Source organism: Schistosoma haematobium, chromosome 7 (assembly GCF_000699445.3).
Source record: "Schistosoma haematobium chromosome 7, whole genome shotgun sequence".
Taxonomy (NCBI): domain Eukaryota; kingdom Metazoa; phylum Platyhelminthes; class Trematoda; order Strigeidida; family Schistosomatidae; genus Schistosoma; species Schistosoma haematobium.
This window is the reverse complement of record NC_067202.1, coordinates 11,315,533-11,331,676: the sequence shown is the minus strand read 5'-3', so window position 1 is coordinate 11,331,676 and position 16,144 is coordinate 11,315,533. Positions and strand designations below refer to the sequence as shown.

Here is a 16,144-nt window from a genome sequence, read left to right as displayed (position 1 = left end):
TACTCCAGATTGAGACCTTGACGCAATAGGTTGGCCGGTTTAACCTTGAGGCTAGTACACGTGAGTTCGAGGTGGGGTAGAGAGAAAACTAATCTAGCACCCGATCGGCTGGCAGGCACGCGAACGAGAGAAGACAAGATGGTTGGAACACTATTGGCTGTATTGCGATATCCTGATTTCCTGTGAAATCTCTGAATTCAGATTAGTGCGAAAAGGTACATGAATAAATAGGTGATTTACCTGGCCACAACGTACAATAATTTGGAAAAATACAATTATCTCCAAAACTGGGAATTAGGGTAGAAAATAAGGTGCCAAAATATTATGTTTAAATTATAATAGCTTCGGAACAAAAAGGGGTATGGCAATGAATGATACACCGAACGAAAGCTTATGTTCTGTCGAATAAAATAGGGACAGAAATAAATGTCAATGTTTTACAAGCTGAAATGAAATAATGTCCCGAAAAATAGCTTTCGTAGTTTGTCAGGGCTTCTTGTTTCCCTGTTCACATCAACTGTAATGATCCTTACAATATTAATTGACCTAAAGGTGACATGCTCATGAGCTTGATCCTTAGCTGGATCATTTTTATCTGTAGACTGCTGACAAACTTTATAATATGACAAAACAACTATCCAATGCTCCACAGATCCTCAGCTTACAATTTTACATATTAAGAACTAAATTCAGTTTACAGATCACAGTTGAAACATTTGAGGAGAACAGTTATAAATGATGCCTATTTTTAATAACTGATTTCCTGCGTTAAACTGATCTCCCCATTTAGTAAGTAATATAGTGCATTCTTTTTGGCCTCCAGTTTTTATTTGATCCTGTAAGGACTATAACACTATATTCCTAGCAAGTATATCAATGGGTTGTCAGCGCATCATATGTGTTGCACAGGATCATACATCTCACAATCTATAGAAATAAGCGACAATTCATAAATGCCAAATTTTTGGAATTCTTCTTGGTGAATCTCCTCAAATTCTAGTAGTATACAATGACAGGTAAAATTAAATAATTCAATGGTGTTATATCCCGATGAGAATAACGATTGATCACTGTTGGAATCTATTTCTGGAGTAATACTATGTGTATATGTGTATCGTATCATTGTTAAGTAACTAAACTATTCATATTCATGTTCCTCTTATTATAAGCTTTATTCCGACCTATGAAGTATTATTATACGATATACCATTCATGAGTTATACCCAGTCTATCAGTTACTATCACCCACATTCACAGCCACATTTTGCCAAATTTTGTACAAATGTTATTTTCTATTTTATGGTACGATGTGGCCTATTTGATTGGTATATAAACTCAGTATGTTCGAAATATAGGATTCATATCTCAGAGGCTAAGATTGATGTTTCTGGACTTAACAGGCAGGGCTAGATAGGAAGAAGGACCGATAAAAACTATAGACTGTTCGTACAAGCTTTATGCATCATTGATTATGTCGATAAATCACGGTTCTCTAATTAGTGGTATCATTACGTCATAAATAAATAGGGTACAAAGTCATAAGTTATAACAAATGGTAAAACAGTTATTTGTAAATAAATCCTCTTATTTTGTCTAAATTTGTCTTGTAAAAGTTGAGCGACTTGAATATTCTGTATAAGAACCCCTTGTAACATTGTTACTGTGCTCTACTAATTAACCATTCATGATAGAATGAAATAATTGTTTACTTACTCACTTGTTACCATTTAATTTCTAATCCATATCAATCATTGGTATAAGTTTATTTTCAAATACATTAAGACAATTATTATGTGTTATATTTCACATGAAAACAAATTTTATCATACATTTAATTATAGATATTAAACATAAATTTGAACTTGGCGATAATATAAATGAATTCGGTAAAGTTACACGCTACATTCACTCTGAATTATGACATCATTTACCAACAAAAAAATTGGGACAATTTAATAATAGTAATAATAATGATAATAATAGTAATGATAATACATCCATACTAGATGAGCGATATTTCAAGCTTTAAGCGTTATTTGACCGCCATATTTTCTTTAATCAGTAATTTGTAATCCTCATGACCTTAGAATCACATTGTTAAATGAATATGGAGTGTATGTAACAACTAATCTCATAAATTGAGATAACCATTTTAACTTCTATCTGACACAATCAGTTTGTGTAGTCTTATGAAATAAATTTGGGTCAGTCATACGACTTTATTAACCGATTAAATATAAATTGTAATTATACTGTATACTATTTTTGACAAATTAAAGAGATCAGTTTAGAGGGAGAGGTTATAGATGTTGTAGAATATTTCAAGTTTAAATTAGGAACTGACCTTAGCTTAATCGCCATTATAGAACTGGAAAACTTTGGACAGCTACTTTGTCCAAGTATGAGAAGCTATTAACCAGTGTAGTCTAATCACGTTGCGTGTGTGAAATTTATCCACCACAGATTATGGAAAGCGATTGCTCATTATCGGGAATTAATTCAAGTTAGACACGTACACTATCGAGTCCCGGCTTAGTAGTCAAGAGGCTAAGCGTTTGCGTGTTAGACTTGCAGTGACCTACTTTTATCAAGAGAACGCGATTGGTTTAATGGAAACAATTATTATTATAACCAATTGTACCAGTGGTTGTTTTACTGTACTTGTTTGTTTAACTTTACTAAAGACATCCATTATTCTTCCATTCTTTCTTCCGTTGATTATGGCCTTGCACGAATTCGGTTACGCTCAGTAACCACATTTTTACTCCTTTGGCACGATCTCGGTATTCTTTCGATACCATGAGATTGCCAATAAATACATCTCGACTACAGCCATCAACTGCCTTCTGATATTTGACCTACGGGGGATTTTATCGGTTAACTGGCACGTAGTCTTCTTGTAGTGGTGATCATAGTCAACCGCGACTCGACGCCACACTACAAACTGAGGGTACTGGGCTCGATAATGAGTGACGAAATCCTTGGTATGTATCGCTGGGACGAAACAGCTGTTTCTTGCTTCTTAATTATCATCAGTGGTCGAGTTAAAATCATTTTGAACCACGACGACTTGTCAATAGCGCTCTTTGTTTATCTGGTTAAGTTAATTCTCTAGGTTAATTGCCTTCAACTTAAACATAATTTTCAAAGAACTTCTTAATTTTAATGAATAACATATGAAAAATCACATCAAAACCCTACAATAATTTCCAAACACTTGTTCTAAATTATTAAACAATGAAATTATTTATTTTCTTATATGCTAAAACTCATCATCAATTAACACTAACCATATTTAATTTTCCCATTAACCATTACAGACAAATCGTTGATTTAAACAGATTACGATGGCCCGAGACTCGAACTCAGGACCTATCAGTCTCGCGCACGAACCTCGCGACGTGGGATTGTGGATACTCACCTCTGAGGAGTCCCATAATAGGACAAAATGGCCGTCCAGTGCTTCCAGGTTTTCCATAGTGGTCTAGATTCAATTGATTCATGATCTCAACCATTGAAATTACTATAATATCCACAAAAACCCTTCTCATAAAACAGATTATTAAATAAAATTACTCATTATATGTTTATTAGAAAATGAAGTCTAAGAGAGTACAGTATATAAACCTATATAGCTAAAGATTTTAAAGAATAACAAACTAGATACAGATCAAAGAATAATTTCATTGAATAATAGATTGATAGATACATTACACATTGAATGGATTCATATAGATACTAGTTAGGTACATAATTTTGAATGAATATAAACTAATGATCTAATTATTAGTAATAATAAGTTTAGAATCTAAAAAAAAGAGAGAATAATAACAGTTGTATAAATCTTTTTTCCGATTCATCATTTCTCTTCATTTGATTGATTTCTACCACATTGATCAAACTACTGAATCTTAATTAATTTAATGAGAATAAATAAATTAGGATACTGAACGCTGTTGAAATTAATATTGATTTGACTTGAACACTGTTAGTTAGAACACTTTGATTACATGCATCATCTGTACAAATACAATAACGCATTTTCACTTTATCTGTACCCACTCTGTCTATACATTGAGGGAATTCCGGTGAGATTGCACTACAATCACGATAGATTCGTACAGTTGGCCTATTCGTAACATTATGACTATACATATATGGTGCCTCCTGTTTAAATATTAAACAAAATAAAAGTAAGGTGAATGGTGTAGATTATATACTACTTATATGAACAAGAACAGTGTATTCTCGTCTTGTAAATAATAAATAACATGAAACTGAAATAACAACTAACATCTGTTAAACAAAAGTCGACTGTTCTAATTCAGTTAGCTCATTGAAAAATTTCTTTGATGCTTGGAAGTGATGGATTTTGAGTTCTTGATTAACTGGCAACAATAATACTACTTATAAATAATATGTAATTATTAATCATTACTGTAGAATCTGGCATAAATATGCTTTAGTTCAAGTCTCAACACTTAAAAAAAGAAAGTCAGAATATGATAAGCGCTGATAATGCCAATTAACCATTAAGAATATAATTGGAAAAGAAAGAACAAAATGCATGAAATAGCATTATTAAACTTAAGTTGTTTAAGAGATGGTAATGAATGAATAACATTTAATATCATTAACTGCATATTTTTTCTGTTTCAGGCTTTCCAAGTTCATAAAATAAGTTATCATGTTTGAGTATTCAGTACAGAAAAAGATCGGATAAACGGTTAAAATAAGGACCGCTTAATTATAATTGAGAAAATAACTTTCGGGTTTTCATGAAACATTAAAAAACAAAAGATTTTATCTTCTATCATCTAAAATTAGTATTCGAAACATCATTCTATAACACTCAAGATCCTAACATTAAGTTCCTAACGTCAAATCTTTAACGCTAAACTCTTAATCCCTTAGTAATAACACTAAATGGATCCGCTGACTAGACACTATCAGCAAAAACCTACTGTGAGAGAGAACAAGCCAGATCCCAGTGGAGGAAGAAGCGCTGGAAGTGGATAGGACAATGTGGTGTTTGAATGAACTAATGATTCCTTTGTACTTGTTGAATGCTTGATTTCGAATTCCAAATACAGAACATTCGTTCGTGCTTATCTAGTACTTCTTGATCCGGTTACGTTAATTCTGGGATTCTTAGTTCATACTATAATTCAAATACTCCTAATCATCATAGACACACATTGAGGAAAGCATCCAACTACGTCACAAGGCAAGCCCTCACATGGAATCCTCAAGGCCAAACGAAAAGTGGAAGACCAAAGAATACATTACGCCGAGAAATGGAGACAGACATGAAAAGAATGAGCAAAAATTGGGTAGAACTAGAAAGGAAGAACCAAGACAGAGTGGGTTGGAGAATGCTGGTCAGCAGCCTATGCTTTATTGGAAGTAACAGGCATAAGTTAGTAAGTATATAATAACACTAAATATCTAACCTTAAGTTTTTAATCCTATCCCTAACCAGGAGCAATGTAAGGACTCCTAAAAATTTATTTTAATACTACAGAGGTTTGAAAAGATGTACAATCCGTATTCATATGGACGAATTTATATTTAATTTTTTTCATTTTATTAGTAGAGTAATTTGTAGAAGACTTTAATAGATTAATTGTAATATTATTGTCCTTTTTTTCATAAACCATTTATTTACCAAAGCCATTCTCGAGTTGGCTAAAATTCGTCATGGTTGTTTTAAGCTCATTCTTGTACTACATATACTCTTACTATATAATATTTGTCTAAGTTATTAAAATTCCCATATTCAAGTATCGAACAATCAATATATATATATATTCTGATATTTCATAAATAAAAGAACTAACACTGGCTATTAGATGTTTTCTCAAGCAATCATAAATCTGCTAAGTTCAGTTTCACTTTCACTATCAGTAATCAGTTAATAATGACTGAAATCTCTTCGTATTGTTTGTTTGTGCTCATGATTAGATAAAGTTCCAATTAATTCATCTGTTGATGACTAATTGATTATTCGTGGAAATAGTTCATTGTAATCATTGTATTGACTTGATGCTCAAAAGCTGGTTGAATTTCATTGAATATAAAAAAAGGATTTTAAATGATAATCTTCATTATTCTAGATGATATTTTGATCTGTTTCATTAATGATGGAGAAGATTACATTGATAACATGTGTATTGGAAACACCATTCAATCATGCGTAAATGATTGACTTATCAATATTGAGATTAAGTAAAGAGTTTTATACAAAAAAGGTGATTGATTCAATGAGGTTTTAAGTGGAGACTAAGTGTGATAGCTAGAATATATATATATATATATATATATATATATATATATTACTCAGCCCCACTTCTGAATGCTTAGTTGAATTATGCTGTTGTAAGTGGGTAAAATGCCAACGATTAACAGATGAAGAAATACTACCAGAATGGTTGGAATGATTTGCGGAAGTATGAGCTCTCTGAAGGAGATTCCAAAGATATCAGATAATCGAAAGACAAATGAACTAAGTTATTTGATATACATATATATTGGTAAATATTCACTTACTCTTACATTCATGAGACTCTTTTACTCTAGGTTAGCCTAATTACGTATACTTAACAACTGGGGAAAAAACACTTCACGATCTAAAACTCAAGCTAATCTCTCCTACTTAGACTATAGTGTAAGACATTATAATTGTTGGACAATTGTAAGTCAATTATTCCGTATTTTCATCCAAGTTAGCAAATAAACTTCATGTTTCAACTACGACAAATACAATAACTATTCATTCAGTCATCTTGTCTTTAGTAACTCAACTTTAAGTACAAACTAATAGAATATCAAGTAATTTCAACTAGTTCAGGGCGTTACAAACTTAACCGATAAAAAGTTGATCATTATAATAAACTATATAATAAATACAATACAACTGATCAGTTTAAAGAAAGAATAATATTTAATAGTTTCTAATGATCAATAACCCTAACCCAAATAAAATGATGCAAATTATTTATAGGTCACTTCAGTTGACATCATTTACTAGGAAGATAATACTTTGTTTAATAGCTTTGAACTAATTGTTAGGGAAGACACGATTATAAAGTGTATTTAATGACCTTTTATCTCATTTTGGAATTATACCAAATAAATCTGGGCCATTGATATTCAGTATTTTCCTCATAAGTTAATCATGCAAAAAATTAAGGTTAATTAATGTTATATAGAGAAAATCTGTTACATGACATTGTAGATAAATAAATATTACAAACCAGGAAGTAATAGATAGCTGTTTCGTCCTAGCATAGGACTGATCAACAAAACGCATCCACTACCTCACCAACAGCCATTAAACCAAGGAACTCCACTCTCGCACATGAATGCTTAACCCCTAGTTCACTTAACCGGCATCCAATGATATACATGTTTAACTTCAATCAGTTCATGATATTGAGCAACCGTCTTCGATTGTCTGTAATGGACAACTGTTTCACAGTCAACATTGGCCATGGCTTCTCATTAGATCTCCAGGAACTGTATCTTAAAGCTAGTCATTAGTGAGCACACGATTATAATTACTATAGGGGATCTGTGGAAACGTTAGTTTGTGAAGTAGTGGATGTGCACTGTTGAAGAGTTCTCTATGAGGACGAAACGACTGTCTGATGCTTTCATGCTTTCAATTGTGATCTATCAAAGATCAGTTCATGATATAAACTATGAAAATTCAACAATTTCCATAAACCCCTTATAGTAAAGTGCATACAGTTCACTTATCCATAACAAAATTATAATCGAACAATGGTGTCGAATTAAAAATATGTTGTGTTCTACGGTTCAAATTGGTTAACGACTCACACTGTCTAAACGCTTACCTTGATAATTATACAGAATAAAAAGATTGAGAGTGCATAATAGGATCATTATCACAAATCTAATGATCTAAATAACTCATTTGTATATGTACATATATCTACACTGACCTAGATACGGACAAGCTTGGTGATGTTTATCTGATAATTAACTTATTTCCAATAGAGAAATCTTAGTCACATTTCTCACTTATCAAATGGTTTTACAATAGTATATGACCTACTCAGTCTTCCCTGGTATATATTTGTATTTATGATTATTGATTGATCATTAAATAGTAACCAATTTCATGTTTGTTTATTCCCTTAGTGTTGATCGAATTCTATCGATCAGGTTGTAACGTGGCAATTATTCTAAATGACTCGACACCACATGCACTAAGATATTAGGTGATTGGAGGTACTCGGCAGCAAGCTTCACATAACCTTGGCTTCATGCTAGTTGACAGTCGTCAACAACAGATTTCTACAATCTTGAGAGGACTAATGCTTCGAATAATATTTGAACTCATATCACCTAGTTTCATAATCTAAAACCCCACTACTGAGCTAATGTCATAATGTCATTTAATTGCAGATTTTCAAATGAGAGAAACAATATTATTAATATTTAGGAGTATATAACATCAACTGACAGTTCGATAGCTCAATAAAACCTAAAACACTTGTGTTACATTTAATTTGTAAGTTTATGAGCGGTTATTATTGTTAAGGAAAAATTTAGTTTAGGTTGAAATAGCTCCATGGTGTTTATAACAGCTATTACCAATTCCTATTGATCGTTAATAATCATGTACTTACCAGCGACAAAGTTTAAAATAAATTTACCATAATTCCTTTAGAATAGTTTTAACTACTAAATAAGATTGACTAAATAAGATGGGTGGTAAACAATAACATAATAGTATTATTAAATGTACAACATGATTGAAGTTAGAAAATATAGATTCATTGGATTTCAACTTAATAATTAAATAATATCATACTCACAGGGAGACCTGTACGCTTTAAATTTGATCCTTTGTAGAAATCATTAGTCTACGTTTATGTAATAGAACGAAATAAAAGTGTGTTGTTCTCTCTAGTTTTTAAAGACTCAAACATTCTAAATTTGTGTAAATCGTCATAATCCACATAACTACTGAAAGATATATCAATCAAACGGATTTGAATGAAGGAATCAAAATCAATTCGGAATTTTAGAAAATCCGTCATTAGAAGCTGTCAGTAATAGAGTTAAACAGTCAGATATCATTATCATAGAATGTGAAACTGATGTTAAGACGCTCAAGAATCCACAGGATTGAAAAAATATAGAGTAACACTGAAAATCAAAATCTGTGAGAAAATAATAAATGATTGCGTTTCTGCACCACTAAGATAAATATTAATTATTCATTACGATTATCGTATAGTTCTTAATCAAGCAGTCTAGACTTACTATCATGGATTCGACCACAAGTCAGTGACCACATATACTGAAGTCACAACTAAAGAGGAGCAATAAGTATCGTAATTAAACTCTAAGTAAATCCATTTCGTGGAAACGGTAACTGATCTTCTTTTATTAAGTTAAAGACGTTGAGTACAGATTTATGAAAATATTTGTGCTTTCATAAAAAGAGAATAAACCATCTATAATTGTGAAAAAACTACACTAGAGACTAGATTCAGAGATGAACATACTGAACTGATACGCTCATTGATCATTAAGCAGTGACCAATGTCATATTTGCCTGGTCCTTGAGTTCTATCAAGTGTGTTCCAATTGGGTCAATGATTTAAGTAACTTAACAACGTTTACATTATGTTTAAATTTTAGGTGGTTCATAATAATCAACTGAAGATCAGTCGCATTTCGTACAACTAAGCAGTGACGTTACTAACTTTTACACTAAGTGATGTGAGTTAGACTTATATATTATATGTCATCTCCTCCTAGCTTGTACATACACCTTGCCGGTGAGTAATAACTAGCACAAAACATAGATTCAGCGTTTCCGGTCGACTGTCTCCAGTGGCCTAGGAACTATGAATGTGTAATTACATACAATTTAACAAATAACACCCCAATTTACGTTCACTGTATTGTTTCTAACACATTAACCCAACTAGTCACTTCATTGGTCGATCAAAGTATCAATATGTGGCCGAACTAGCTGAAAATCAGTTGTATGGCTTATTAAATCACATACTTGCCAATCATGACTAAGTCTAACAATTGTCCATACGTTAAATAAAGAAGGAACGAATTGAGCGAAGAAATTTCTTTTCAATTAGTTTTTCATCATGGCTCTACACTAATATATACGTTTTACAATAATAATATAATACTCATCGAGTGGATACGTTACGTAATAATTACATAATGACATTTAAATTAACATTGATTAATTGGAAGAAAGAGGATTATTAATATTCAAAGTGATCAAGATGTTGCTAAGTTGCGTAATGTAAGAAACAAAGAAGGAACAGAATTTTAACGGATGGTCAATAGGATGGTAGTTACGTAAGAATCAAGAGATGAATGTTGAGAAGTTATTAAGTTCAAAAGCAACAGAAATAAAATTACAAAAGTTTTAAAAAAAATGGAAGTATGAAAAATAGTTCTTTTGAAGGAAATCTTAAACTGATGGCCAGGGCAGGGAAAGTGGTTGTACGAATCTCTTTTGAATGCAAAGGTCAGGTTTGTGAACATGGATTGCGATGGCTTCCGCAATGTGCAAGAGGCGCACTCGTAAACCATGTGGCAAATTAGATGGGATATTGTAGATAACCTTAAAAGCTTTATTCAATTCGACTTGATGACCTGTGTCAACCACGTGAGAGAGAATAGAACTTTTAATCACTTTTACCTGTCCTTTGTTTAACCACGACGGATGATGTTCAGTAATGCGATGACGGACTTGCCGAATTGTACGCCCAATATAACTGGCTCCACAGGAGCAGTTGAAAAAAAACTTTAATAAGATTAAAATATAGACAATCAGTCCCCATAATGATGACATTAGAATCTAGTAGTTAGGTGATTAGATTTTTCTCAAAGTCAGTCTATTCATTGTTGAAAACGTACTTCAGTCTTATCGCTTCTTTTTTCTCAACAGTTATTCAGTTTACCATGAAGTTACGATTGATTAGAAGAGACAATAAATTGATCATTAAATTAAATCCCAACTCAAAGGATTTTAGAATAGTGCAGGTATCTCCAGCTGACGTGTCCCAAATAGAGCAAGACGCGCATCCTGGATTCCACTGCTAGCCACCACCTATCTTTGCTTATAAAATAATTCTGTTTAGATATTTACCCGATAGACATTCTATTTCTGGACATTTACAATAACTAAATGGCTTTACACTAATTCAATTAGTGTTTCACCAATGACTAGCTCATTTTTTAAAGCTTTTTATTACCAAACTTCAGTTACAGTTACCATATACTGTTTTTACCTCAATGCTTGCGTATTCCTAATGATTACTGATCTTTTTTTCATTATAAAAGATAAGTACATCTGATATAGAATTATTGAGTTGTCATCAACTTAAATTTTCTTTTGTTCTTTCCTCTCCTAGTTCCTCATAAACACAGTTCACTATCTACTGTCAACCCTCCTATCCAGTACATAGCACATCTTAAAGCTAAAGTTGAGTCTACCAACAATTTGACATTACAATGTAAATGATTATATATGGTACTCGACATATTCTCGATGACCAGGCTAACTACAAAATATGTGCTGATCATCATTATGTGTATAAATACTTACACATGTAGTTATGATCATCATCATCATGAACCGATAGTATTTTGTTAGAATTCGATATAATCATGTGACTACAAAGTATACTAGACATGTTGAATATTCAAGATGATTGTGTTTGTACATGATTCAGATTAATTTGACAAATTGGTATATTCAGATAGAAGGTTAAAAAGTCATTTATTTTAAATAATTTACTATCTACATTTTATCAATAATCTTCTATTTAGTTGTCAAGATTATAGTTAAATAATGGAATGCTTAAAAAATGATGAGTGTAAAACATGACAAATGAGATTATAGGTATCAAAAAATTTCAATGAATAGTTTTTAAATGATTTTATCATCATAAAATATTATCTCGAGAACCATTGAAGAAGCCTGTTAAAATATTGGATGAATGTTACCCACTAGAATATAATATTTTTGAGCAGTGTAAACAAAAGACTCTTCTAGATATTTTGAGGTGAGCCCGTTACTTTCAAACCACTAAATCTAGCTTCCATATATCATAACTTCGAGCCTTAATAGGGTTACTTCTATTTTTTACCATACTCTAATCAAATTGATTGGTATAGTGAAAGATTAGGAAACAACTATTTCAGGCAAATTGTCTATTGAATCGTCATAAACAAATCAAACTATAAGGTTAAGATTGTAGCCGTGGACGGACACAACTGCACCTATTGTACGGCTGATTATTTCAACATTGATTCCGTAGACAAAAGGATGCCATACATCGTAAATATTTATGTGTTTTCTCTATCATCATCATGTTGGATAATAGAGTTTTGGCATGAATTGAGAACCCTGTCATGTGGATTGTTCCTTGCAGCACGGAAAAAGGGTGAGAATTATGTGTTGATGTCGGGGATTACGTTCAGATTATCATCACGATCCGTATCACTATGGTGCGAGGGTTAGTGTTGTAAGGCTTGCCTACAAAGCATTATTGTTTTTGTAGACATACGGATAAATAAATGTCAAGGTAATATTCATAAGGCCCCATATTAAGTCTGAGTGGTTCGTCTATATGATAGTGTCACCTTAAGAACTTCCAGGTTATTTTGAAGTTTACCATTCCCGTCAATATGTTACATATTTAAGATCAATTTGTTTTCTACTATATTCCTCTGAAATACTGATAAATTCTCCACCATCATAAGGATCACTCATATTCATTCCTAGTCTTTAGACTACTAATATGTGTCAATTTCCAGCGTTTAAGTAGCGAAGCATCAGTAAGTTCTACTGGGCTTTTACATACTTCCTAATTAGTTTCCAGCTATCTATTATTCTGTTTTGGTTTTCGAGCTAAGAACCTAAAGTCTCTATCTTTAGTCTGACTGCTTCATCTATGTACATTATATCTACCAAAACTATCAGTCAGACACTGTTCTTGCTTTACTGAGTTGGTTTTCTGATTTCCCGTTTTTATTTTGAAATAAAATTGTTGAATTGAAGAAGGTCCGGTGAGGCTTTACTTTATGGACGATCCTTAAGTGATGCTAAAGCGATCTTGAAAAGGTTATACTACTCATTAGAGTCAACAGAGGGTTATGAGTTATTGTGGGGGATAAGGATTCGGAATGACAGTTAGAAGATAAGGTTTGGGGATGTGGTGTGGGGTGTGCTCCTTATATTGATATAAGTATTATATGATGTTAGTCGTTAACAGAAGGTCTGACAGCAGAGAGACAAGAGGATCGAACAGTAAAGAATGGAAACAGAATGCAATTTGTATGAAAATGCAAGAACAATGAAGTCTGAGTCATTTTGAGACAATTGATGGACATTTTGCAAATCAAGCATTTACTTTATGATTGTTAGATTTTATGAACAAGTCCTGTAATTTTGTGTTAAATACATTCGATTGTCCCCACCCGTGTTCTGTTCACTACAGTAGTAAGGGTTTTCATCACGAATTGAAATTAACTATGATGCCGAAATGCTATTTTGCCCTATGAATGAACGAATTTAACTCCAGTTCAAGATGTGATATCTTTGATTTTACTGGTTCGTTCAGAAATCATATTCTCTCCGAGGGTTCTTCGAAAAGGACCTATTTACATTTGAAGATATCAATAAAGAAAACCAGAAGAAATTGAAGAATTATTTAAACGTAGTTGAAAATTACATACTAATATTCTGTCCTGAAATTGAATTAAAGACATACGAAACTTTCTTATAAAGACACTACCAATAAGCAGTTAAATAGGAACTTGAACTGTTTAAATATAGTTCTTGCTATGATTTTTTCGAAAGAACATTCGCCTTTACTAAAGAAATTACTAGTATGTATCAGCTGATCGTTGAATAAATGAATATGGCTTCTAATAACTGTCTAACTCCCAAAGTTAAACTCCACTGGTTACCGATTCTCAGTTGTATTGCAGGGATAGGGTCTTTAAACTAGACCCTAGTGAATACGTGATCATTATTATCATGGAATTTTAGAAAATTATAGGATTTCCATACTTTAGGTTAGCAACTGATCTTTGCTAGACCACCACTGAAAACCAGTGAGCATTGGAAAGCTGTTTCATTTTATTGAGGATTTCAGTACTATGACGAAATAACTGTCTAATGCTATCATGTTTTTAGTGATGATCCGAATAAGATTGATTCGTGACCTAAAAAACTTCAGTGTATGAATATATATCCTTGTTATTCATCCAATTAATTTTACCAGAAGAAGTTTGTGGAGATTTTTTAGAAATTTTCGCAGATTGAAATCATGAGTCAGTTGAAGCTAGACCACCATTGAAAACCTGGAAGCATTGGACGGCCGTTTCGTCCTAGTATGGGACTCTTCAGCAGTGCGCATCCACGATCCCGTTAATGTGGAAAATTTCTAATTAGACAATTAACACTTTGAAGATAACTTTTATTATCAACTGACATCAGTTATGGATTTGTAGAAAATTAAATACCAACCAACAGGTATTCCACACAAAATCAAATCCAATTACTTTAGGTGTAATCCAGAGAAAACAAAACTATTCAGTCAATTATTCAAATTTCAATGATGTACATTTTCAAATATAGTACCATATTCATTGACAAGTGTAACTAATACACTGTAAGCTTCAATTATTTGGTACTTCATGGTTTTCCCATTACAACTTTAAGTGATCCCTCTCATACTAAACACTAATAAATATAGATGGTTATATAATTTGTAGATAATTCTTACCATCAATCGAAGTCATCTAAGGTGACACTGAAAACGTTTTTAAAATTGTATTTTATTCAAAAAGCATTTTCTTACAGATTATCACTAGGTGAATAATATTTATTCATGTTATATCATAAATAAACAAACATTATATTTATCAACTTACCTGAACTATAGTTTTACATGATGCTTGTAGATGTGGTGGACATTCTTTAGGTCGTTCTCGTGAATCAGTAATACTATTACATGCATTATCATTATGTGAATTACACTGATAACATTTAAGTGATATGACATAATTGGTAGTGTATAGAAGCAAAATAAACTGAATGACAATTGTACTGAACACTTGCATATTTGTATACAAATTTAATGTTTTGTTCTTTTTTGTTTAGTATTTTATAATTTGTAGAACTATTTTATTTCCAGAGTGAAGTATTCAACAGTATGAGCTCTGTTACTTATTTTCTCTAGATCTCTTTCTCTTTTTGTCTCTGTATAATACTGATTAGTTAAAAAAATCAGGATATGTATCAGTGATATTTGATAAGGCAACTACAATACAATAAATTGTGAAAATGTTTGATACAAAATGTATAACGTGATCAATAAACAAACCTAGATACAACTGAATTATATTTCACAATCATATACAGAATGAGAATGGAAATGGAAGGGGTGTTAATTGATTGATAATTTAATAGAAAGAGTTGACTTCCGGTATTCACTATCGTCAAGGTTGTATTTTGTGTGAATGAAAAGTTTAATCCAAATATATGCATACAAAAAATAATGAAACAAGTCACATATATAAATACAAACACACACACACATACATGTACATGGTCAACAAAATATCAAATGTTCAAAACGAATATTTTACATAATGACCTTGTAGTTTAGATAGATTTTTTATGTCAGTGTAAAACGTCTATGAATGATATCTGTTTTAATGAGTTAATAAGAATTTATAACTAATATTTTGTAATTTGAATGAAGGTTTATGGAGATTGCAGTAATTTTAATAGTTGAATTCCAATGATTATCATCATGTACTCACTAATGACTGGTTTCAAGATGGATTTCCTGAGAAACATTGACCAGTGGAGTCCAATCCGTGTCGGATAGAGATAGGTATCTACCTCAGACAATGGATGAATGGTTGCGCAAGATCATGGATCAATTGAAGTTAAACATTCATACCGTTGGATACCGGTTCAGTGGTCTAGAGGTTAAGAGTTCGCGCGCGAAACCGAAAGTCCTGGATTAAAGTCCTACATGCAGGATCGTGGATGTGCACTACTGAGTAGTCCCATACTAGGATGAAACGGCTGTACAGTGATTCCACGTTT

The 16,144-nt window shown here is 32.1% G+C and overlaps 1 protein-coding gene across 1 annotated transcript; it reads right to left on the bottom strand.

Annotated features, from left to right (window-relative positions):
* Positions 1-2,137: 2,137 nt before the first annotated feature.
* On the bottom strand, positions 2,138-15,557 carry MS3_00009602 (uncharacterized protein). Its single transcript, XM_051217994.1, has 2 exons — positions 14,959-15,557; positions 2,138-4,167 (listed from the first exon to the last, which is right to left on the bottom strand). Exons 1-2 carry the CDS (start codon positions 15,145-15,147, stop codon positions 3,916-3,918), a joined length of 441 nt encoding a protein of 146 aa, XP_051064428.1. The 5' UTR covers positions 15,148-15,557; the 3' UTR covers positions 2,138-3,915.
* Positions 15,558-16,144: the final 587 nt, after the last annotated feature.

What these genes read in the sequence shown, in the direction of transcription:
- MS3_00009602 (XM_051217994.1), bottom strand. Translation starts at nt 15,147, where the DNA reads ATGCAAGTGTTCAGTACAATTGTCATTCAGTTTATTTTGCTTCTATAC. An exon ending in CATGTAAAACTATAGTTCAG is followed by an intron (nt 4,168 to 14,958) that starts GTAAGTTGATAA and finishes ATATTTAAACAG; the next exon opens with GAGGCACCATATATGTATAG.